This window comes from Labrus bergylta, chromosome 13, assembly GCF_963930695.1.
Source record: "Labrus bergylta chromosome 13, fLabBer1.1, whole genome shotgun sequence".
In the NCBI taxonomy this organism is placed as follows: Eukaryota; Metazoa; Chordata; class Actinopteri; order Labriformes; family Labridae; genus Labrus; species Labrus bergylta.
In genome coordinates, this window is record NC_089207.1 from 29,162,789 (window position 1) to 29,189,189 (window position 26,401).

General features: G+C 41.0%; 2 protein-coding genes across 4 annotated transcripts in view; both read left to right on the forward strand.

The window, feature by feature from the left end:
- Positions 1–23,441, forward strand: part of LOC109984357 (ATP-binding cassette sub-family C member 4-like) — a 67,506-nt gene extending 44,065 nt beyond the window's left edge. For 2 of the 3 annotated variants that reach the window (XM_065962215.1, XM_065962216.1), the window contains 2 exons: positions 21,038–21,110; positions 23,356–23,441. In XM_065962215.1, coding sequence (XP_065818287.1) covers positions 21,038–21,110; positions 23,356–23,396 — 114 coding nt within the window. In that variant the 3' untranslated portion in view covers positions 23,397–23,441. The remainder of the gene's footprint in view (positions 1–21,037; positions 21,111–23,355) is intronic. The other variant, XM_065962217.1, reaches the window with a different exon arrangement.
- sox21b (SRY-box transcription factor 21b) lies at positions 21,673–25,390 on the forward strand. Its single transcript, XM_020634464.3, has 2 exons — positions 21,673–23,474; positions 23,611–25,390. The coding sequence occupies exon 2, from the start codon at positions 23,626–23,628 to the stop codon at positions 24,367–24,369; it is 744 nt and encodes a 247-aa protein (XP_020490120.1). The 5' UTR covers positions 21,673–23,474; positions 23,611–23,625; the 3' UTR covers positions 24,370–25,390.
- The last annotated feature ends 1,011 nt before the right edge of the window (positions 25,391–26,401 follow it).

A 26,401-nucleotide genomic window follows, 5' to 3' on the forward strand; every position in this document is an offset into this window, starting at 1 on the left:
TCCTCTCTCCTCTCCCGTCGATAACAGCCAGCACAAGAATGGTGACAACAAAGTTTGCACAATAAGTATTATTAAGCGGGTTCCTTCCTGCGTCGCCGGATAATAGCGCCATTTTAAGACATATCTGAATAGGTGTGCAAATAGAAAGGCTGTCAACATAGTGCTGATATAGCTTGAATAAATAAATGTGTGAGAAACCTGGCTGTCCACACAATGAAGTTTAATCCCAAAGAAAAAAAAAAAAAAAAAAAAGAGTCAGCACAATGTGGAGACAGAGAATGAGATGATGCATCCGCACTTTAAGAAGTGATGGTGCTGATTGGAGGATGTGATACATGTTGTATTCAGATGTTTTATTGTCAGTTTAGGGAAGAATAATGTAACAAGTATCCATAACAAGTGAAAGAGGTGTAAATTGTTTAAGGTGGTTTTGTTACAAGCCCATAAATAAGTAGTCTGAAGGCCCATTTTTGGGTTGGAGGAGACAATGTTTTCCGCAAACTTTCTGTTGTGCCAGCATTTTCTTTAGTGACGGATACCGCTGTTTGACAAATGGAAACAAATTGCACGGTGCAGGCGCCTGAATGGCAGGGAGTTGGGGAGTGTCAAACTCGGCGCTGAAAGACGATGAAGCAGGAGCCTCAGGTTTTTGTGGGCGACTCAGACCTGACTGATCCCGGCATAAAGTACTTGTTGAAGAGAAGGAGAAAAGGGAGAACAGGATTTCGACAGGCTGCAGTGAAATTAGGAGAATTGACTATGGCGGCTTTGTTCCTTGCTGCTGACATGGGGTGGGTTGGAGGGGTGGGGGGGTTGGAGCAATTCCCCAGAGACTCTGCGCTCAGCCTTTTCTAAAGTGACTACAAACTGAATATCTGACAAGTTCCCAAGGCCTGACATGACTCTATGTGGAGCTCAGATAAACAAACAACAAATGGCATGTTGTTTTTTTAAGATGCATGTGCTGACAGTGGATGTAGTGTGTTAGAAAATGGCTTTTTATCTTGTTAAAAATAGGTCCTCAATTTTGAAATATGTTGACACTATGTATCTTAAATTGTTGCAACAACCTAGTTAGAACGACTTTTTCCTGTCACACTTTGCAAAGTAGAAAAACTAGCAAATTTCCAACTGATTAGAGATTTTTACAACTTCCAGAAACCCGACAGAAACAGCTGTGAGAAGTTCAACCAACTTCCCAGCATGAGCATGTTAGCTCTAATAAGCCACACTTCATCATGGTGCCTCAGCAGTTTAGTGACCAACTCCGACTGGACTTAGACCGACCCACTAACACTGCTACAAACAGTAATTATGGGTCACATGTGTAATGCATGCTTCATAAACTCTCCATGCTGTGGTTTGTTTCAAGCTGTAGTGCAGTGTGGTATTTAAAAACCACCCGATCATTTCACTCATTCACAATAACATCCATTTGTTATTTTAAAAAAGAGCATGTATTGATTTCAGAACATTGTGTTAAAAACAAAACTTCAGTAGATTTTTTTTTTTTTTACCTGCGCCTGATACTTTGAACTAAATTAGCTAAAATGTTCCTTTGAAAAGCCACCGAACAGGAAACCTCTTTGAATGCTTTAGCCTTAAATCCCGGGCATGCTCTGTCACCTTCCAAAAGTGCTGTTTGATTCCTCAACTGCGAGAGAAAGAAGAAAAGTGCAGGCTGAGACAATGGCACGGGGCTTATCTCATCAGTAAATAAGGCTTATTGCTTAAAGATACAAAAGGCCGTGCTTATTGGTGATGTCATCCCTTTGTGGAAGATTGATGAAGCTTGAGGCAGGGGGCAATGTGAGTGCGAATATGTGTGTGTGTGTGGAGGGGGGCGGGTCTACTTCATCAAACTTGAGAATTTCAAACTTCCCCTGCAGAGTATGATATAATTTAAAATGTATGACATATATTTTTACTGCAGCTGCACTAAAATTGCACTCTTTGGTGGTAAACTAACCCAGATGCACTTCAAAGTTCCATCTGGCCAGGGGGCTTTTATGCTCGGCCATGAGAGCGGTTGATGTTCTGTGCATGTAAACGTGCAGCTTTTGGGTAAAGGTGGGGACAGCTTGTGTCCCCCCATTATTGTCTGCCTGCATTTACGTGGGTCCAAGGGCCCACTGTGTCTTTTCGGGTTACTTTCTCATCATTTCTCCTAATGTAGAGACCCACAGGGTTGGTGGCAAGCACACAAAGCGGCTGTTGTATGGTTACTGTCAGCTCGCTCAAATAAGGCTTCCTGTTCATTAGACTTCTTTTCACCTCGGCACAATGTGCCGGCTTTGCCGCAATAGTGAGTCGACGCCCATCTCTTCAATGCCATGTGAATAGTTCTAAATAGTGTTTATGCAAGCCATTGTTGTCTATTGTGTGTCCAGTCTTAATGCACAGTGATTTGGCCGCTTTTGTAGCCCGGGATGCATTATCTTGCCTATGTGGCTTCAGATGCATGCCTGGCCTTTGAGCCAGTAAACAGTCTAAAAGTTAACTCCCTGTGGACAATGCTGGCGATGCCTGATAAAGTGGGACAGAGTACACTAACTGGCCCATTTCATCTTCCTCTATAATTACTCAAATGGCTTCTTCATATCTGTGACCAATATTTGTACTTCCATGTTTATATATAATTTCTGTTTCAACCTGAAAAAGTCGCACCTTCATAATTTGATTTTCAGGACCAAGGCATTTCTTCTCATGTCATTTTCTCATAAAATAAAATAAGGTTTAGAAATGAGATTTAACCTCAACCTTAAAGCTGATTTTTTTAAAACCTAATCCGCGACTGTCATTCCTTTTTTCTTCTTCTAATACATACATAGTAAAGTTGATACTGTTGCTTTAAAAGATTAGGCTGACATTATCAGTTGCACATCTGGGGAAGAATTCCTTTTTTCAGTGGGGCGATGTATTTAAAGCCTGTGTCTTTATTCTTCAAACTGTCAGTGTGAAAATGAACAGGGTAATACAGACGGACAGCCGGGCGGATAATCTGACACACATCACAGTCAAATAATACAAACTTTAAAATCTTAGAAGATAACGTCAAAGTGATACATCTGTAATGGAAATTTTATGTCTCATGACTTCGATCAGTTACTTTGACGTGATTTCTCTGTTTGTATCTCAACTTTATTGAATAAGTCAGTTATAATAAAGAGAAGTTCATTTGAAGCTTTACTCTTATTCTGGTTTAAATTTCCCAACATAGTCTTAATGTTGCTTCCTAGAACACTTGGAAATGTTAATTTCTTACCACGACTACAGCTTGATTATAAATTAAGCTCAAGGAAAAAAAAAAAAAGAAAGTTGGCACAAACTTAAATGTTTTTCTAAAAGAAATCAAAATAACCCTGAAAATGGAGATAATGCAGGAACGGGCAGCACATTATAGCCTTCATGTGTTTGTAGCATAGTTGTAGAGAGCGAACATCACCTCCAGAGAGTAACCGATAGGCTCCACCATTCACTTCTCTGATAGATGCACAAAAGCAGAAGATATCTGCGGCACAGATGACATTATACCCATTTCAAAAGCATTCACAGTCAAGCATGCAGAAGGGGGGGAAGAAAAAAAAGATGCTTTTAATGCCGGCCAATGATTACAGGTGAGTGTTGTAACTGATAGTTGGCCCATTATCGTCTGGAGATTCGGTGTGTTTGACCCCCTGAAGCATTCTGCTGCCGAGGGAATTTAAAAGAACCTTTTGGAGTGGGAGGAGAGGAATGTTATGATTGCTCTCTCTGTGACAGTGATACAACGCTGTCACATGGCTGCGCCGGTCTCATCCTCTGTAACACTTAGCAGCAGGCATTTCATTAACCTGCAGCGAGAGGCGAGATGCTGCTTTGTCTTTGACTGCCACATCCCCTCACTCTCATGCTGCTGCTTGTACGTTTGACCTCTATTAGCCCACCAGGTGTGTTTCACATTTGATTTAATGAACTGTAGTCATGAGGTAATTCAATGCCTGTAACTTTACTCCTTGAAGCACTTATGTTTTCACACCAAAGTAGTGATTTTTGACTTGCGTTGCTCCTGGGCTGATATTTTCATTAAAGGACCTCTTATCAAATAATGAAATGAAGAATCTGTTTCTTGCCCAATGCTATTACCTCCCACAAATCAAAAGGTTCCCAGTGTAATGTCTCGCCTCCCATGCCGGTTAATTAGTAAACGCCGTGCTACATACTAATGCTACTTTCATGAGAATAATCCGAGACAATAAACCTGTCTCTTTTGTGTCCCTCTGCAAGCCCTCTTAATTAATATCAGCAAACACAAACCTAAGTTAATTGAAATTTGAACATCCCATATTTGCAGTTTACAAGAACACAATCGCTGGTGTTTTTTTTGCTGTTGTTGAAGTACTACAATGGGTGGTATCATATCTCTATTTAGTATTGCATCGATCCCTCTTGGGGGCTGCAGAAGAAAAATAAAAGAAAGAAATGTCTTCACCGTGAGTAAACACAGGAGGCAATATATGCAACCCCTAACATTGATTCAGCGCCAGACATTAATATTCACACTCGTCCGGATAATCATAGCAAGGTGTGCATGATTTGTTTTCATTGATTTAGTGACATTGCTCCAACTTCTCTCACCATGGTTATTAATATAGTTTGCATTGATATTATTTCCGCATTAACAACAATTTCACCAAGTGAGAGAGATTACAGGAGGGATGCAAAAAAGTAGCAGCTTTAATCAGAACCCCCTCCTTTTGATACAAAATCTTTACGTCTTTAATCAATCTTTATGGACGAGCTTTTCAGACTGTGCGCAACTTTGAATAGCATAGTTTTAAAGAGGCTGTGCCCTCCTGTCAGATATCTGATGTGTTTTGCAAATTACAAATCCTTCTAGGAATATGAATTAGGCTGAGTGTTCCTTCCCTTCATGGTGTGCAGGGTTCAGATTTCACTTGGTTTACATGAATTCTCAGCCCCAGATAATGTAATCAGGCCAACAATTCCCAACTAGCGTGGGATTGTAGTAAACAGAGCCCACAACAAAGCCTAATCTGGCACGCTACTACTCCAGCAGGATTTTTTTTTTTCTCGTTATCACACATCTTTTGTCATATTGGCCCGAGCACAGAAATAGCTAAACAAAATAAATAAATAGATAAACAGTGGGTTGTCTTTATAGCCTTTATACAGTAATATTCCCCAGCCAAGAACATTTCTGAAGTTAACAGCATTTATGTTCCGGTAGCGTTGGTCACAGTCTGTCACACATTATTTGCATCTGCATGTCCGATTAACAAATATGACATATTCCTAAGATCAGGCTCCTAGCACTCTAACCACCCACCATGGCAATTAACTGTCTACTAAGCTAACAAGCGGAACACACATGCCTGACGCAAGCCAGTAGAATATCAAGCTACTCTCCTGTATCCCCGTTTTACCCTGTAGTGCCACTGTGAGCACGCCGCACATATGTGCAGGCTCATTTCAAATGTTGATTGAGCCGCGGCTGTGGACTGAGGATGTTTACACCCACCTGTATTGATACGGGGTTTACGCTGAAGTGTAACTGCCTTTTGAAATCCAATAGAAACAGAAAGAACCTGTCGTCCGTGTGACAGACTGCTGGGACCTTGTCGGAGAGTAAAGGGCTCTCAGACGACTTCAAAAGGCTTTTCTCCGCCTTTTCTCGAGGAGTCTTAGTCGAGAATCTTCTGAAATAATCAGCACCGATAGCCTCTGTGTGTACATCTGACATATTGAAAACACCTGACCTTCACACCACTTACGCTTCTCATCCCTTCTTTTTCAAATATGTGGCTGGAATAAAACTCGAAAAAATACATGAATTACTTGCAAAGACAGAAAGAAAGAACATGCTCTAAGACGTAGTCATTCTTTTTGTGAGCCAGGTTAGGGGACAACTGGATTTATAAGAGGCCTCTTATGACAGAACCTTCTGTATGTCATCAGAGGAATAAATAAAAGTAAAAAGCTCTATTATGTGTTTGTTCCAGTGAGGAGTCTTAGCTTGTATCAACATTGCTGGAAATATAGATCCACTGATGTTATGTCCTTGTTGCTTCAGGTTGATGGAGTTTATCCAACATAGCATCTGAAGGCAGAAGCATGTTGTGGTAAACCCTGATTTTTTTTTTTGCCACCAAACTAAACAATCTGTTCAACTTGTTTCTTAAAAAAAAAAAAAAAAACATTGACCGTCGGGGCATAGCCAATATGGAGGTTAATCCATTCTTGTGTCTATACTATGGGATGCTTATGGAAGCATATTTGCTTAGGGCAGCCATGCAAATTATTACTTACTGCCCCTGTAAGCTGATAACACAAATTAGATACCCATTAAAGTTGAACAATGTATATAGAATGAGAAAAGATTGCTAGTGATACCTGAAGGGATGCTTAAGAAGTATGGCGCTAAAATATGCCTCGTGCTTGCAAACTTCAAAAGTGGAGAGATGTTTATCCCTGGGATTGGAAGATGCATAATAGTAATCTCATATGCACAGAGGCAGCTGCCAGGTGGAGGATAGCACACTGCATGTTTATGAATAGAAATCATTACAGGGACTGGGGAGCATACCGGCATGGACCAGTGACACAGAACTTTTTTATCATCTTCCCGGCGTGCACTACAGCTCTTTAAAGTTCATGTGCTGAAATGTTTTAGTTTAACTGGGAGGTCATTTTGTGCTTTTTAGAAGAGTCTCTTTTGTGCTACATGAATAGATCCAAGTGTTAAGAAATACAAGTCCTCCTAACTTTAACTCCTGACCTAAATGTGGGTTGGATGTGAGAACAACAAGGCTGTTAATGTGATCTTGCCACCTGAGGGCCCTGTGAAATCAGAAACATGCCAGCTGGATTTAGCAGCAGCGCCGCAGCTCTACCAGGCCTCCACCTTCACTAGCCTTCCCTCTTATCAGATGAGCAACTCTAATGTATGTGCCAAACACCTCTCCGAGGGCGAGTAGTAAATGTTCAGCAGCTTTAAAAGAAGGTGGAAATGCTGTTTGTGGAGTGTTAGACGAGAGAGGAAGTGCTTCAGGGCACCCCCCCCCCCCCCCCCGATTGGCTAATTCTACCTTTGACTTGTCTGTTGTTGTCTCTGAGCCCCTTTCCCTTTCTGCTCCTGTGGCTGTGCTGATAGTTAGGGATTCATCTTAAAACCTCCCCTTTGTCTGCCGGACCGTGGAGTCAGCAGTTATTCTTCAACTGACGACTTTCAATGCACAGCGCTGAAAGAGATGAAGCTGAAACACAAAGGCAAATTAAGGGTACAAAAACACTCACCATTGTCCCATTGTTGAGGGTCACAAATCGTCAAGTAAAAGCAACACAGCGTGGTTGAAATGTATTCGCCTCCATCCCTTTCTCTCCCCCCCCCCCCCCCCCGCTCTCCCTCCCTCCCTCCCTTCTCTCTTTATATTCATTAGATTCATTATAGGCCACAAAGGATTGCCAACAAAACAGCTTGTGATTTTAGTTGAATTCATCCCCCTCTGAGGCCTGCAGGGAAATTAAAGTAGGTGACTATCACTGGAGGGGGAGCAGGCTTGACACATCTGAAGCTTTCAGGGATGCTAATAGTCAAGCGTATCCAAAATACACAGGAGCTGACCTCAAACAGATTGTGGGGGTTTAAATCATTAGTTTGCAAATGAAGCAAAAGTACATTGGTTCTATGGTAGAATCATCCCACTCTGAACCTTTGATTAGTGTTTGTCAACTCCCCTTTCTCTTCATACTCCCCCGCCCACTCCCAATCCAGAAATTAATAAAGGAGACATAGCGACACTTCGGAGAGAAGCGCTCGCATCTCCAGCACCTGTTAAACAAATGCACTTAAGGCAGGACTCAAATTGCAGGCAGGTTTAAATTGGTGTAAAATCTTCATTTAGATGATGTCCCCGGGGCCTGCTTATTACTTCAGATTTATATAGCATTAGTTCTGCTTCGCAAATGTGGTGCACCATTCCACCTCAGTGAAATATGAAGAGGTTTGATAAAAAGCTACAACAGATTCTCTCATTAAAAAAAAAAAACCTAAACCTTTTAAAGATCCATTAATTTAAACTTGTGGCATGCAGCTCTGACATGCACATGAGTTCTGTGCGTGTGCCCTTGAGCGCCTTGTGTTATACGGTGCAAGATGTTGCTTTGGCTCGTTGACATAGGTCTCTGAGAGGAAGTGCGCTGACAAATTAGAGCAACGCCTCTGAATACATCTCCTTGCATTTGCAGATGTTCATTTTTATGCATGTACTTAAGAATAATTTAAAGGATTCTGCAAGATCCTTTGCACCTGTTTTTTTTTTTTTCCGGGAGTATTTGAAGTTTCTATCACGCGTCATGTTGCAGAGAGCGGCATACATCACGCTACAGGCTGGAAGGAAACGACCACAAAGGCATTTCATTTGTAACTGTGCCCCCATTGACTATGTCTGTTTCACTCACCAATCTGTTTTGTTCTCCATCCTTTTCAATTTGTTTACATTTGGCCCCTACTGGAGAGGGACAGTCTATTGATTTATTGCCCCCCCCCCGCTTCCTGAGAGTGGCGTTAAGAGCGCACAAGGCCCCCCCGTCTTCAGGCCCTGCTTCTATATTGTTGTTGCCCGGTTGCTAGCCTTCTGTTTCAGAGACGGGCCAGGGACAGGCCCTGCTCAAGCAGCACAAGGACCCCACAAGAAAAAAAAAGCGCCTGAGCTGCTCGTAGGCCTGAGAGACGGTAACACAATGTGGAACCATGTGAATAGCAGACCTTGTGGGACCTTTGCCTCCCACAGAGGGCTGGTTTTCTTTAGCGTTATTCTTAACAAAATGAGGCATCCATTTAATCAGAACCTTTATTACACAGTATATATTTATGTAATATATTAATATGCAAATTAAAAATGGATTCATCCAAAACAACATTTTATTCTGCTATTTATTTTTACACAAACACATTTTTCTCCTTTTTTCCCTCTTCAGGGTGGTTTGTATTCATGTTTTGTGACATCTCCTTTCTGCAGATTGATATTTTCCATGAAAAGCACCTGTCTGAAATTCCACCCAACAATTTATACGAGTCAAAAGAATCATTTCAGATGAAAGTTGAAATGCTATTGTAAAATGGCCCTTTCACACTCCCCGCTTGAAGATAAACAATTTCCCATGAATATATGGCTGGGCCCCCTATCTATCACAAAAATCCGAATGTGTCCCATACTGAGCCCATTGTAGTCTATTAAAAGAAATCCTTCCCTGTGGCAACCGTTTTGCAGGTTTCAAGTAGATAAATGCCTTCCAAGAGGGATAAGAATGCATTTCTACAAAACTGCATTAAAGAGTAATGTTTGTCAACTACTCCGATAAAAACTTCACAGTCACAATTCTTTTTCCAGCCGGCAAATGCATTGGCAATGTGTAAAGCTGATTGGTCTGGGGAGGCTGCCTACAGGTTAGCAGGCCTCATTTCCAATCTCTGACAGCAATATGTGTCGCCGTGCGCTTCATCCCGATTGCTCCTGTACAACACAAACCGTGGTCACTCTATATATGGAAATCTCTGTCTTCAGGGCGGAAAAAAATTAAAAAGGTGAGATTGGCACTTTAACCTCTATGCCCCCCTGAAAATATGTTTTAGTCCGATACATTATACTACTGCAAATTATTTATCAAGAAGATACAAGCTTGATATTTGGAAAAAATAATGAGATGTTGAGGTGGCAGCTGGAATGTTCTGGTCCAGTGAGCAGCATCTATGAATCGGGGGAAATGAAGTAAATATGGCGGGCTGGGAGCTGCCATGTGCAGAATGTGAAAGAGTGGAGTGCTGTGTTCAGATGGCAACCACCAAAAAACTTCAAACATTTTCTTTGTGGCCATTTTATTGCCTTTTGTGATCACCGTGCCATATGTAGCCCTCTAATGCAGGGTCAACGATTAAAACAGTAAGACATGTCTGAATGTAGGTTTTTTCAAAAAAGCTGTTTTCCAAGTCTTCAAAGTGATTTGCGTGCATATACTGGAGATAAAAATCTGATGTGTTAGGAAATGGAAAATCAAATATCAACTTGTTTTTGTTCTTATCAGACAGCTTAGACGCTGTCGAGAGTCCAACGTAGAGTCTGGAATCTCTCAGGCAAAAACAAAACAAGTGTTGTGCTGAGTAGAGTTGAAAGAGCCCACCTGTCGACACTGCGCATTCAGAGAACAAGTCAGCCAGTTGTTGCAGTTCATACAAAGCGGGTGAAGAGAAAAAATCCATTCACACACTCTGAATACAGTTGGAGTGTGTCTCTCCTCAGATGACTGTTAATTGAAAGAACAAAAGCAAAAGAGGGGCCGTGTATTAATTTGGCTCAGACGCCGTCAGTTATTCCTTTTCACTCTGCTGTTTTCTCCCTCACGCTTTGATGAACACATGGCAATCAAGGTGAACCGTGACTTGTGTGATTCTTTAAGGCAGTGAGTGACATGTTTTTCTCCACAACCTATTCATACCTGCACAATGGCGTTTAAAAGTGAGGTATGATTTTTGAAAGATGTGGTCTAAATTTGTGAAATCTTTCCCTTTTGTCCGCTTTATTTCAGATTTCAAGGCGATACATCATTCTGCAAACTCCAGTTAGATAAGTTAGCATTCAAATATTAATATTAGTTTTTGTTTAAGCTCATGATGTATTGAATATTTCAACTTGTTGATTGAATTAAGTAAGAAAAAAAAATCTGTTTAGAGTCCCCCCCCCCCCCCCCAGCCTAAACTCTCGTCTTTGTTTTGATTTATTTCATCCTCTCAGAACATCCCGTTGCTTTTCAGGGCCCCCTTTGTTCTTGGTGAAGGGGTCTTTTATTTGGGAGAAATCTCCCATCTCAGACCAGCGCTTTGCCTTGATGCAGATCTTCATTAATCTCCGGGGCCGCTGTGGGCTCTACAGCAGCCCGCCGTTTTGATGGGAATTGAATTTGATACCATATTGTGGCTTGTATGGAGGCTAACAATGGCCTGTGTTCCTTCCTGTGTCTGCGCACAATCAGAGAGACCCAATTAAATAATTTGGTACAATAAAGGGGAACAAAAGGAAACCCAGGCATAAAGTGAGGGCTGCAACATTTGCATTCTACCTATTTCTGTATCATGTTAATTAATTTGCTTTGAAACCATGAGGGGAGGGTACAATGGAAAACAGAGCAGCTTATTTCAGTATGACTGAGGATGCTTAATATTCAGGTGACATGCAAATCAATATATTACAACAACAACAACAACAAAAATCTTTTTTTTTTTAATTGAGAATGCCAGATACACAGTCAGAATATGAATATAGATCCTTTAATTTAGTACCTTTTCTAATACTAAAATAACTTTATTTGAAAATACAATAATCCTCTTTTCACTTTTTTTTTGGCTACAAAATAAAAGCCTTTTCTATGGCCCAGTGCGATCTCCCCTCTGAATAGAATAATTTAGCCTCTGAAATAAGTGTCTGGATAACCTGCTCTTAATTAACAATGTGTGAATTGTGTGATATAGAACTGCTTTTGTTGTTGCTAATATGTCACATCCAATGAAGGGTAAATGAATTATCCACGAGTGGCCCGTGATAAGCGCTGATGGGACCCATATGGAGCTGTCAGTGGACCGCTGGTGGGCTCTGCTGGTCCAGCTGCTGTAATTGAAAGAAATGAGCCATGGAACTGACACATTAGCAGTCTCCCCAGAGATGGACCACACAGCTCACACACACGCACACACACACACACACGCACACGCACACACACACACACACACACACACACACACACACACACACACACACACACACAAATACACACATATTCTCACTTTTTATACATCATCCACACAGCCCCTATCTCACTGAAAGTATAACCCAGACAATGTCATGCGGGCTGACGCAGGACAGCGCCCTACTGTAACTGAGACAGGGTGTAAGATTGGACAGGTCTCCGTCTGGGTTAAGGGGATAATGAGAAACTGCCCTGCAGTGAGTTAATCAGCTCATCGCTCTCCCAGCGCTGCCATTTATTTGCTGTTTATTCCCCAGCACAGGGCCCCCGAGGGGGAGGCCTGTCTGTGAGGCAGCACCTGCAGCTTCCCCAGCGCTTGATTTAGTGCCGTAAATGCCGCTTGTGGGCCAGATTACGCTGGACACTGATCAAACCTTATTTGCACTCTGATTAGACAAACTGCTCCCCTCACTGACCAGGCTGAAGCAATTCTCCTTTAGCAATTTGATACTGCAGCCCTGTGGAAAAATGATTAACACTGACTGGATGAATGTGGCAGACATTCAGCACAGACATATTTCAGCTCAGCCCTGTCTCTAAAGCAGGTATCAGTCCTGCTGTTATTACCAAAAGAGCTTCATATTTATCAAAACATGCTGGGTCATAAAAGGGTGTGTCAAAATGTACTCCCTTTTTTTTTAAATAGCTACCTGCTTTGAAAAAGTTTTTCACCTCGTAACATATTAAGTTCAACTTAAGCCGATCTTTAGTTTTGTGCATAAAACTGACATGAAGGTTCAGCCTGACAGACAATTAATATATATACTGTATATAGTTTTTGGTCTGTTATTTGGCCTGTAAGATTTGTGGAATTAGCTTCAATACAATACAAAATATAATGTGTAAGATATGATGTTGCATTCACATGGTGTTGAAAATATAACAAACAACTAACCTGCTGAGTTATATTGGCTTGATGCTTTATTTTTATTTTTATTTTTAGATTCATGTATTGCCAATCATCTCTTTTCCTTTTTTGTTAATGGTTAATTAAGAGGTGCCTATCTGATAAATGAAATATAACATATTCTTTTTATTCTATGTTGTTTTCTAAATTCAAACTGGAAGCTTGATATCACACTGAGTGCAAAAGAACGACTTCCACAAATCTGAACACCTGCTTAGACTTCAGAGGGTCAAATGTATTTCCTATAAGGGCGTTTAGCTAATGATAGCACTTTGGGTTTTCAAAGCTACCTGTACACAACTGACCAAGTCTTTCACAGACCTCATCCTCTGACCAAATATAAACTGGTCAAAACAGCTTCAACTACAGTCTATAAAATCATCATAAAAGCAAAGTTTGTATTGTATTCTTCTTATATATATATGTCAATTGTTGCTGTGTTTTGTATGTTCTTTATCATTCCCTATGTGCAATCAATGGATATGCACACTCACTTACTCACAATACATCCTGCAACCTTCAAACGCATTGTGTTGTCTTTAGTTCCCCTGTTGCATTCAGAGTGGAAGGCACTCCAGCTCGGCCATTGTACAGCAGATTTCCATGCTTTAGTGCCACACAAAGCCTGCTCTTTTTCCAACCAAATGATCAGACCATCTTAAAAGTTGCACCTGAGACTGAAGACATCATACTGTATGTGGTGCATCGGCAAGGTCTCCTCCTTTCATATCCTTGTATGCAGAGGCTAGCAAAGTATTAATAAAGCCATTTTTTAATCTGCTCTCTTCACCCTGATCCTCCCTCAGAATGCCTCTCCATCATTTTCTAGTATTTACTGTATTACCATAACCTTGATGCAGAGCCCATTAAGAATGGTGCTCGAGCGACCGCGAGGCATATTTAGGCAGAGAGAACTTATTGTAAAGGAAAGAGGTACAGTGTAGCTGAAAAGAATTGAGGGCAATGCTCATAATGGAATCTGAAAGCTTTCATTTTTCCCTCATTGTCTCTCCTTGTCTAAACAACCTTCCCTTTTTTTGGCTATCAGAGCAAAGTTTTCAGAGACAAAATGAAATGCATTCATGCTCCCTGAAAGAGGCTTTTAAGGTTGAGAACAGCTCAAACAAAGAAGAATGTGAGCCGAGGCTGGCCTGAGTATGACTCAATGTTTATAACCTTGCGGTGCAGAATTCAAGAATGCTGATGAAACAAATGAAGCGGGCTATAAAGCACATCTAAGCTCACAATGCTGCAAGACTTCTTGGAATTCATTGACACGTTTTGTCTGGGCTGTTTAATTGATGTGATGTGTTGTAGATTTCGTGAGACTCAAATATTCAATCTGCAAACTATTGTTGTCCAACACTGGCAGATCTGAAACGGTTTTATTTCCATATATACTTTTCGGAAGTGTATTGATTTAGAGTGTGCAGAAGATATACATCTCTGAGATGAATGTAAAGCAACACTAAGATACCACGCATATTTTTCTAAGCTGTCAAGCCCCCCTCCTTTTCGCTCTCAGCCCCCTTTCTCTCTTCATTTCGCTAACTGGTGCTCAAAGCTTCTCCTCCGCTGACCAAGCATCAGCTTTCCTGCACTGATAAATGGGCTTCTTTGAATTGATGGCAGGCTGGAGGAAAAATAGATAATCCTAGATAATGTGGACACAGTTTTCATTTCTTGTCACCCAATTAAACTGCAATTATCCCAAGAGCAGGAGAGGAGAAAAGTGAAAAGAATGGCCGAAGAATGGGAGAGCGGGGCTCCCTGGGACACTCTCTAGCAGACACATTAGCCCAGATTTGCTCCGTCCCGATAAAAGAGTCCCATTTCTTGCACTTGGCAGTGCACAGCAAGTGGCAGACCAGCTGCAACCTGGGGTTTTAAGAAAAGATGTTTGTGCCGTGCCTCAAAGTGGCCGGGAAGAAGAAGATCAAAATGTGTACAGGTTGTCGCCCTATTAAAGCAGGGTGGCTTTTGTGTAACGCTGCGTGTGTCTTGAGCTGAGGATATCAAGGTTTTATCCCATAACAGTCTGTATAGATTTTCATATTATTATTATGCTAATGTCCAAAGGGACATTGTCGTGTATTTTGGGAAACCTTTGTCATCACTGACTGACCAATACAGACACCCTGGAGCTGACAACACAGGGGTTCAAAAAACCTTCAAACAAACCCTCAGCATATCCAAAAGTGCTTTGACTTGAGAGCTTGTGTGCGCCGACTGTTTCTTGAAAGAATCGACCACTGCAGTAAAAAAAAAAAAAAAAAAGGGGGGACGCTTCCTCTGTGAATTGTTTGCCTCCAAGATGAATCAATGTAGTGTGAAACTCTCCCCTGGCACAAAATCTAAGAGGTAAATTAATGTCTTTTGTAATTACTGTTCCTCTTAGTAATTATCACACTGGACAATTTATGGATTAACATATTGATTTCACTTGACCCTCGGCAGGGCTTAATTTGGACTGAGAGGAGACTTTTGGCTTGTGCTGCCAAATGCCAAACATCCCTCAGGGCCTCCCAGTGGAGCTCTGCTCTTTAGACGTGTCACAGCGTCTTTAGCAGAAAGCATCCCATGGGACAGTGATGTGACTCGCACAGGGGTCTTGCCCTTTTGGGGTTTAGCTATCTTTTCAGAACGCAGCTTTGCACAGGGATTGACTTCAGCCAGACGTAAAAAAAATAACAGCACAAGTGAAACTGTGAGGAGCAATTGCAAGAGTAATTCATTAATCTTCACGCCAGCGATTAGCGCTTTGAAGTCTTTGATTTCCAAAAGCCGTGCTCTTTGCTTTACTATCCATCCCCTTTTCGAGTGTTTAGATAAACATTGCAAATAAACAGATTAGTTCAAATCATTAGGCAGACTTCACAAACACAGGCTGCCTGCTTTAGAATGCTGATAAGTGCAACCCCTCTGCATCGGCATCTAATGACTCTGTAACTGTGTGTGCCGTGTGGCAGTAATGTGTTGCTGATTATGTAGAGGTGGGAGAATACTCTGTCAAAATATGATCAATATTTCCCATAAGTGCCTCGACTGCTCTGCATGAGTAATGGCGTGATTGAGCGAGCAACACGAGAGAGGCCAGTATGAGCGCGGCCTCTCCACTGCTGTGTCCATCAAATAATGAGATCACCTTAGACAGCCACTGTCAACCCCCACAACCAGACCCCCCCCCCCCCCAAACAGGACGTGCTGACAGGACACTTGCCCTCCCATTGATCATATTGTCATTCAAGCAAATGCTTATAGGAAACACAGTCACACACACACACACACACACACTCACTTGGCCTGATTCTGGAACAGGTACCAGTCCTGCTGTTAGAGTTAAAAGTACTTGATATTTGAAAACCCATCATGGCTCATGTGTTACCTCTTGTCCATCTCTCAGTCTCTTTGAGGAAACTTGATCTATAGTCTTATTTGTCCAGCTGAACTTATTGTAAACATTTAGCCTAAAAAACAAAACAGCCAATGACTGCATTTCTGTAGTTCCTTTTGCATTGTGCCCAATACATGCACCCTCTGTCATTCTGGCAGAAATAGTCTTAGAAACTACAAATTGACAGACCTTGCATGATCCCTGCATTCATGAAGTTTTCCAAAATAGGGGAAATGTATTTTTTCCCCTAGTCCTGAGAAGAGCTTAAAAAGTCCAAGGAAACTTTTGGTACCTGATTTGCCAAGTTGTCAGGTTAGGTCAAGTCTAATTCTGATCTTTTTACATCATATCAATAATAGTATCAATCTTATTTATTTGTATCTTTTATTGTCCATGCCTATGGTTCAGTTTGTGTGGTTACTCGTTTTGTTGTTGTGTTACCTGAAGCGGCTCTAAGCTGTTTTGTCTTTGGCATTACTGATTAAGGAAATATTGCCTCTGTGAAAATAGAATATATCAAATGTAATCCAATCTAATATAACTGATGTCATAATAGCGAGAAACATTGCAGACCAAACTAAACATTGTCTTTATTGCTTGAAACTTTTCAGTAAGTCATTTATTGTTGTGAATTTTTGGCTCATTTTACAATGGAATTTGTTATAAGTTTGTAGTCATTAGTTAATGCTCATGTGGAGTGAGCTGCTTTATTTCTGAACAATATGATGTAAATTGTTTCATTCTGTTGTTTCCATATTAGGATTAGGAAGAATGACTTCTCAGCTTGGACCATCCAAGGAGCATGTGAGCAGTCTAAAGATCAAAAATCATTTGTGCTGCGTGTCAGATATAATGAACTCCTTCAACATGTGACTACAGCTCCAGTTGTTGTATCTTCCTCGTGTTCTGACCTTGAAGTTTGTCAGACACCACAGCGCTATATACACCTAGAGAGACGTGACACTCAGCTGCAACAAAAAGCCATCTGCAGGAGCTCGTCTATTTCCCTCCTGTTGAAAAGTGGGACTTTTTCTCTCAATGACACGGTTATTATCTTGGTCACTTAATCTCCTCAAATAAGATTGATTTGTCCTTTCAGGTTCAGGCCATGGGAACCATAGAGGTCCTATGCATCCTCACAATTTCCCCATTTGATGGAGGTCACAGTCACTCCGACTGCTTCTTTGACATACTGATGAGTAGACGCACAAAGGCTCTTTCATTGTTACAAGTAATAGAGAAGAGCACGGCTTCACGCACAATACACGACAGGAAGAGATGCAGGAGGTGTGAATGTGTCAAAGACATGCTGATACACACCCTGAATGGGAAGATAATTACAGACTGTAAAGGGTTTGAAAAAAATGGAGTGAATGGTGGGATCATACTTTTCTGTCTTTTTCTTTATCTAATAATTAAGATGTAATTCAGAAAGACAAAGACTATAATAAGGAACATGGATGAATGTACATGAATGTAAAGTCGTTTTTTTTTTTAAACATAACTCATAACTGCATGAAAATAGTTTTCATGCAGATGTAATTTTAACATTTATCCACTGAATTCACTCAGACCCTCCTTAATACTCAAGTATTTTCCACAACACTTCAAAGTGACTTTTACACTAAAAGAAATATTTATTCAGAGCATCGTTTGGTCCGAGTGTCAAGGTCAGTGTTCTTGTGCGAGCGTAATTAAATCATCTGTTTTTGTACTTTCTAAGGTGTCGTTTTACCTGTTTTCATGAATTGCCTTGAGATCTAGCAGACAATAGACAGTCAAAAAAGTTCTCAATTAATTGCAGACCTGCCAATTCAATTTTGAACAGTTTTGCAATTTGATTTGATCACATTTAACTTTCTGAATATGAATACATCTTGACCTCTTAACCGTAACTTCATGTTGTGTTTCCACCTTCTGTTCACTCGACAAATCTTCAGCTTTCTTCGACATTTTCTATTCACAACACCTTGAAACTTGCAACACAGGTCAAAGATGGTTAATAAGCTGGAAGCACTACACTGTCAAATTTGTTATACAGGAGTGTTTTGTCGTTGTGTGTGATGTTAGAAATGAAGTCACCCTCTGCATTTTTCTTCTTCTTTCTGCTTCACTCTGAAGGGCGACGGCACACTATGAAAGCCCAAATAGCGTGTTACTGCTCTGCCACGGGTTCAAGGAGATTGGATCACTTTTTTGTTTGTGGAGCAGCCTCAATTCAGCTTCCACATAAAGAGTGGGAGACTCAGAGAGGGACTGAGAGAGAGCAGTCTTTGTGGGGTTGAAGGAAAGGGGTGGATGAAAAATTTCCTCGGTGCATCAGTTTTCTCTGATCCCAACTGGAGACATAAATGTATCCGAGAGATGAGCTATCTGTGCCACAAGCAGGGCCTTTTCTTCCCTCTGTCCCTATGATGAGTTAGCAGGACCTGCAGTGATAAAGCTGATAGAAGGGGCCGCTATCAGGTGGCAGTCTGGGTAATTACAACTCTCTATTTGGGGGCTTTGCAGTGATGCTGCGGCGATAAGGGGAGTATAATGAGGAAGAAAGGCCTGCGATAATGTATCCTCTAAATGGTTCAAAATAGTCTATCATGGGAAAAGTCATCTACAGAGCCTGGAGGGGGAACACAGGGCGATGTGACAAAAGTGTGTGTAAGCTCAAAACACACACGCCCTGCGGGAGGTTACAGAAATCAGAGTTCAAAAATCTGACTTTTTTTTTTTTTCTCAGAAAAGGTGGGATTTTTTTAATGATCCAGTAAGTCGTTTGATTGCGGCTGCTATTTTGTTTGCCCCTCAGGCTGTCGGGAGATATTCTGCAGTGTGAGATTACACATAATACTTTGACAAGCAGCGGTTTAAAAGATGAAGGTCTTATCACCCTGGCGGACTCTGCGTCCTTCTGTGGAAGCCTTTTCTCCCTCTATAATGTGCTTTCAAACTTTGTTGTATCTGTCAGTTCAGGTCCTCGAAGATTGAACTGACAATCACTCCTCTTCTTCCTACCTCTTTACCATCATACACACACACACACACACACACACACACACACACACACACACACACACACTCTATCCTCAGGGCCATTTGCCTGTTTCCTCTCCCCAGTCTTTAACACACTGTAGTGTGCTTTCTGTCTTGTATGGCTGTTTTATTGTGAATTACAGATTCCCTTGCCGCGGATCATGACCACTATCAATAGTATTTCCACTAATGTGATTAAGTTAATACTGTGCTCTATGAGAGGATTATTTCTCAATTCCTCTTGATATGCGTAATATTTAGGTTGTGGTTGAGTAAATATTTTGGTTCTCCACCAGTATAATTCCCACTGAGACAAAGACACGAAAGTCTGCCCTAAGGAGCAATAAAGACTGTATAATTAGAATGATTAAAGAACTGCACAACTAATTTGGCACTTATTGAATATATTTAGAGAACACAACGTGCAAAATAGGTCACATATTTAAACCACAAAAAAAATATTAACTTTATTCACATTAATTATGTGTATTCAAATGTTCTGTGAGACTCATTGGGATGGAGGCTGAAGTGGCCATTGTCTCCAAACCAATCCAATCATTATGTTTCCCTGCACTTAAGCATGTTTTCTACATATTGTAGGCGCTGTAAAGAAACCTCATTAGACAAAATGACTTCTAATCTAAATGCAATCATCTTTAAATAGTAATCAATTGGATCCCTAAACTGTTTGTCATTTGCACTTTATCAAAGGCCCACTTAAGATAAGATTCTGCAGCTAATGGCTTTTGATGGTGACAAATTGACTTTCAATACTCGCCAAATCATGCAGGAAACTCTTGTCCTTTGATGTGTGGAGCATGTTTGCTTTGCTACAAAATGTGTTTACAATTTTTTTTTTTTTTTTTGTGGCCATAATCAGTCATTTATTTTCTATGCACACCTTTCTGCTAGTGGAATTTATTGCAGCCTTTTAGAAAAGGCCTAAATGATGAAAAGAGTGAACTGAAAATAAACAGTAATTATGTTTGGAACAATAATACATTTCCCTTCCTGAAAGCTTTAGTGTTTTCATATCCGTCATGCCTTTAATTGGGTTTTTAGCAAAACTAATGAAATATTTTGCTCCAGATTTGTGCTGTTTATCAGCAGCGTAAACCCTTAATCTGAAAATCAGCTGTAAAAAGTGGAGCAATTGGCGTCTTCATATAAGGATTAATGAAAATGAAAGCTTTTCATTTAACGTCCATTTACCAGTTTGATTTTTTTGTGAGCGTTGGCTCGGCCTGCATGGGAGCAGATTTATATAAATATATAAAGCTGAAACGGAATAAAGGGGGAAGATCCGGGCTGAACTGTGATCAGACAGGCAGAAAGGAAACCACATCAGGTACACAATCAGGACCCCTCCCTCTTGCGTTTCTTCAAACCTCCCTGATAATGAGGAAACTTTTCATGTGGCTGTAAACTCTGTTGTGTTTGAAGTGGCAAACAGAAGATATGTTTTGTTTATCCAGCTTAAGTTAAAAGATCTGATAGCAAGAGGTCAACTTGAACTAGATTTATTTAAAGACTTGATTTCCCTCCCTCCGCCTCCTATGGAGCCACTTTTGGAGAATAACAGTAAATATTTTGGGAGGTAAAGTACACATCCTACAGTATTCTTTACACATGAGGGCTTTTTATGCAAACTGGGATTATCCTCATCAAGCCTCTCTATAATTTGTTGTGCTTTTCTCCCAGAGTTAGTGGAGTGTGAGCAGAATAAAGTGTTTGCTGCTATCATGAAGATCCCTGCACCTCTGGGGGCTCCTATATTTCAGAGTGATGGCTTTAGCACTTTAGAGTGAACTGTGTGCGATCTCTCCTGGTAAGGAAAAATGTCCCCATGGGCTTGTTGTTGCTACTGCTGCTGTCTGCCTTCTATATTTGCATGATATTTTTCTATTCAGTCTTATCATCAGTGTGCTGTGAGGTGGGAGTGCTGGCTCCGTCTCAGAGGCTGGACCCGGGCTTTATCGGCAGGTAATTCTCCCACTCTCACTAACTCATCTTGAATTATTTAAGTGTTATTTCCAGCAGCCTGGCTGAGGTAAAAGAGAGGGGGAACACAGTGTAGATTGTTTTTGTGTATTTTTATTTTATCAGATCTTTATTTAATTACTAAATAAAATAAAAAAATAAAAAAAACGTTTTCTCACTTTGCATAAAAATGAGGTGTTTAGTGAAATAGATACAACAAATCTTCAGGTTTTGATTAGTAAAACATGCTGCTCACATTAATGCAGGCTCCGCTACAGGCCTTGGAAATCCTGCAACACATGTAATTATCAAAAAAGTTGGCCATGATTTAGGAGCAAAACAGTAAGTGGGGGTATTTATTTTCAATGTCAAGAAATCTAAAACAATAAATAATTTGCATAAAAAATGAGAGATTAATAATCAAGTGAAAAAAAATAGGCCTTTATAAGTATTCCAGGGAAGCAGTGGGGGGGGGGAAGCATGTCTGAAGGTGTTTTTTTTACATCTGCAACTGTCAATAATAAGATAAGAACTTTTTCACCATGGCTTGTTCGAATAATTAACCCCATTTCTTGAATCGTTTGTCGTGCGGAGGGACTGAATAACGTTATCGAGGTGACGTGCCGCTGTTGAGAGATGCTGCTCCTCAGCTCGGTTTGAGGCTGCAGCTTTGTCTCTCAGCTGGTCGTCCTGGTGCGCGGATCATCGTCACCTTGTCAGGTGTCTTTACTTGAGACAAAAAGGAGTGAACCCTCAGTGAGGTGCTTTAAAAACACAAGTTTAATCCCTGTTAATAGAAATATTTCAACATCCTCAGGCTCACGTGCAGGTATGAAAAGGACTTTAAAAAAACAATCCGCATGACTTTGGGATATGTTTACGTCATCACTCAACTTTCATCCAGTGTTCAATTAACAGACAAATTATTTATTGAGGAGGGATCATTTTCCACTTATTTTTTGAATAATAAAAACAGATGTAATAAAAAAACATTATTTACTGTGAAAACTGTCTTGGATAAGGCTAAACCGTTAAAAACACAACAACAGCAGAATGAATTGAATTTGACACCCTTTTATATCCTAATTTAAACGCTCGACCTTCACCCTAATTCGTCATTTATAATATTGTTCGATTCCTCCCTTTTCTATTTCTTTTTTTATGTACACATATAATTACGTACAACGGTAGAAGGTGAGAGAACAAACCACTTAAACCTACAATTTACTCAACAAGTCCCGCAGATAAGTGTAATTGCTTAGTTGAATATTCGACAACCTAATTTCAGTTGTCGACTCGCTGCCCTTGGGAAAGTCCTTTGAAGTGAAAGTGAGTTGGGGGGATTTCAGGAAAGTAATTAATTTCACCGCGCACGATTAGAAACACTTGAGACCTCCTCGGTAGTCTGTGTATTTACGGACAAATGCAACAATATCAGAAAATTAAAGAAGACGCTCTTTTGCCTTTCTTGTCGTCTGTTACACATTACTTTTCAATAGCAGTGACACCCATAGGGAGAGGGGGCAGGCTGGATAGACACCAAGGGTTTAAAGGGAGTGGGTGACACGGCATATTCAAGCTGGTTTGATTGTAAATGAAGCAAATGAAGAATAGAGGAAGAGACGATTAGCCGTGTAATGATACATCGTTTGAATGAGGGAGTGTGCTGCTTTCGATTGACACAAGTTGAGAATGAACTTCTACAGTGTGCTCCTGTCTGCTGCAGCTTTCACCAAGCCTTACTGCGTGTTAGTAAGAGGCTCCACTCGCAGGTATTTCAGGTGTATCCTTTGAAAGAGTAAAGAGATAATTTATTCAATTGAGCTAAACAATCAGGGGGGTGACACGCTGCTTATTAGAATAAATAAGCTTTAAATCAGAATATGAAGCTAATGAGGCCTAACAACACCGAGGTCACCGCTTTGATATATAAGGGGAAAAAAAACATCACAGTATAAATAAAGACTTATAATACAAGCTGCGTTTCCTCTTCAAACAGGGTGGGATTTTTTTTTTCAAACATCGCTCAGCAGTAGTCTGCGCTCTGTGGTGGTTGCAACCGCGCATGCGCACGCGGCACTTTCACTACCTGCCACACAAGCCTGTATTTCACATGGGGCAAGCGGGAGTTATCATCCACTTGCGTGAATGCTACTGCTGAGTGGTGGTTGACAGTCTCAGGCGACAAGAGGAAAACAAGACAGCGTTTTTTCTTCCCTCTTCCTCCTCCTCCTCTTCTTTGCTAAAGGCGTATCACTGATGGATGCCACCATGGAGCAGAAAACATAAAGTTGAGCACTCGTAAGGACGCTGCCACTTGTACTTTACAGAAGATATCAACGGTGGGATGAAGAATTAAAGTCTCAAGTGAGTAACGAAAGCAGGGCTTCAGTGCATGTGAATCTGTTATTTATGTAACTGTTATTTGAGAGTTTAAATGAGCATTGTGTGGATTTTGTTCTGATTTAAGGTTGTTTTTTTCCGTATTTATTATTTTCCATAGAGAGTTTGTGCCGACATGTCTAAACCAATGGATCACGTTAAACGCCCGATGAACGCCTTCATGGTCTGGTCCAGAGCCCAGCGCAGAAAAATGGCTCAGGAGAACCCCAAAATGCACAACTCCGAGATCAGCAAGAGACTAGGAGCGGAGTGGAAACTTCTCACAGAGTCTGAGAAGAGGCCATTCATCGACGAAGCTAAACGACTTCGCGCAATGCACATGAAGGAACACCCAGACTATAAATACAGACCGAGGCGGAAGCCCAAGACTCTCATGAAGAAAGATAAGTTTTCCTTCCCGGTGCCCTATAACCTGGGGGAGCACGACGCGCTCAAAGTGAGCGGCCTTTCCTCTGGAGTTCTTTCCGAGTCCATGCTTGGGCACCCGGACAAGGCTGCGGCGGCTGCAGCAGCGGCAGCAGCGCGGGTTTTCTTCAACCCGTCAATGTCCACGAACCCATACTCGTTTTTTGATCTGGGATCCAAGATGACCGAGCTTTCCCCGCCTTCGTTTTCGTACGCGTCTCCGTTGGGTTACCCTGGCGCCACGGCTTTCACCACCGGGACTGGCAGTGTAGGTGGCGGGACGCACACCCACACTCACACGCACCCTTCCCCGGGAAATCCAGGCTACATGATTCCTTGTAACTGTACGGGCTGGCCCTCTGCGGGACTCCAGCCGCCCTTAGCATACATCCTGCTGCCCGGGATGGGCAAACCTCAGCTTGAACCGTACCCTGCGTATGCTGCAGCGTTATGATAGGCCCGCTCTGGACTTCTTTAAGAAAACCCAATGTGAAAAGAAACAAACAAAAAAAAGCTATTCATGCAAGAGATTTATTATGCATGCACAAACTTGTACATGTGATGAAGTGCTCGTCGTCTCAGATATCACATGTGTATGTATATTGATTACTGCCTTTATCTAAGGTAATGCTTATTTAGAGAACTCTCTAATCTAATATTCCTCAACCATCAGCTCTCAGAGGAAAAGGACTAAAAAGGAGGAAACGTTACCAGTGCAGCTTGCACTATGTGACGACCCTCTTTTTCAAAGGTACACCATTTCATTTTGATCTTTTTGCAAGTTGCACCTGCTCGACTAACCTGTTGGACTGAGAGAGGGGGGGCAAACACAACAATCACAGGATCGCCACATCTCCTCAATGGGTTATAATCCACGGATCAAGGAGGATTGTCACAACATTTCTGCCCTCTTCAATGACTTTAAATGTGTACAGATAAAAATGACTCTAGTTTATTTGCCGTTATAGGCTTAGTGTTTGAGATAGGGCCAGCAGACTTAGGCCTATTTCCCTAGAAATCCGGTGTATATTTTGAGTTTTTAAACCGTTTTATAGATGTCTGTAATATTTATTGTTTAGTGAAATCTATGGTGACCCGGACAATTTTAAAAAGGACAAGACTAGTTCTGTGATATTTGCACTTGAAACATAGAGGATGTAATTTATTTTCAAGGTGATTTTCATTTCATGTGCATTGCAACTTCTCGGGTCTTCTCTCCCTTCCTGCAAATAGTAAAAAAAAAAAAAAAGTTTCAATTTCAATTGCACATTGAAGTTTATTCAAAGATCTTCTCTTGTTGCCTCACCCTCCCACTCGTACCATGTGCAGCAGAAAAAAAAACATTTTTAACTAACTCTTATGGAATTTGTATGTTTTGTGTTTTCTTTAACCTCCGTTCTGTACTTCAGCCTATTGCTACTGTTCACTTGTTGAGCCAAAAGGACTACAATAAAGCGTATTCGGATGAAACGGAAGGGAATCGCGGCTGTAGTTCTTGATGAGATGAACAAGATTGCTATCTTTTCTTTTTCTCCTGCAGTCCAGGTGAAGTGTAAGGTATCCTCTAAAGGCCGCTTTTGTCCGCGCTTTGAAAGGCATTACTTTGGTGGGGGTGTGTATGTGGGGGGAATCTAAATCAAGCCATTGTAATCAAGAGCCAAAACCTTATTTATCACAATTCTAATCGTGAATAGGGAGGAAGATAAAACTGTGAGGTAGGCTACTAGGAGCTTTTATGTTCCCATGAAGAAAAAGAAAAAAGGTCAAGAACAAGCTCGTCTTTGAGACTTTAAAACATCCTAAACTGAGTTTTTACGCTGAGGTATTCATTTAGCCAAAAGCAGCACCTGTCCTAAAAAGGCCAGATTCTCACGTGCACCTCGGTGCGCGTGCACATAACATTTCACATTTAACGTGTAATGCAGACCTCCGTTTTTTTAAGTAAACCGGCCCTGTTAACTTGCACTGAGAGATTAATTCATAAGGATCAGAGCGATTATGCAAAACTAATTTGGACAGTCCAGGGATAATTATCTCCGTCACGGTTAATTAAACCCTTTCAGCATTCTGTTCTCCATTGTGACACCCCGATCACTCCTCTCCACGGAACTTCCTTCTTGGCCCCAAAAATAACGCGCAGAGTGACCTTGTGTTGCATTTACAGTCTGAATAAAAAGCTGTCAAAAACGGGTGGCGTTAACACTTCATTCTCAGCAAATTGAAAACGAAAATGAAGGCACCTGGAATTATTGCTTCCGTTTAAGGCCACATTTTTGTTTCATTGTTATTATTATAAATGATTTTTTTTTTTTTTCAATGGGATAAACTTCAACAACTCACGGTAAATGAAAAAAAAATCTAAAAGTTCAGGTTAATATTGATATAATATTGGTAAAGATCACAACACACGGTCGTCGAGTCAGTTAAAGAAGACCTGCATGACGAGTTCAGTGGCCATTTCTTCCTTTTTCTTTAGTCTTTTTATT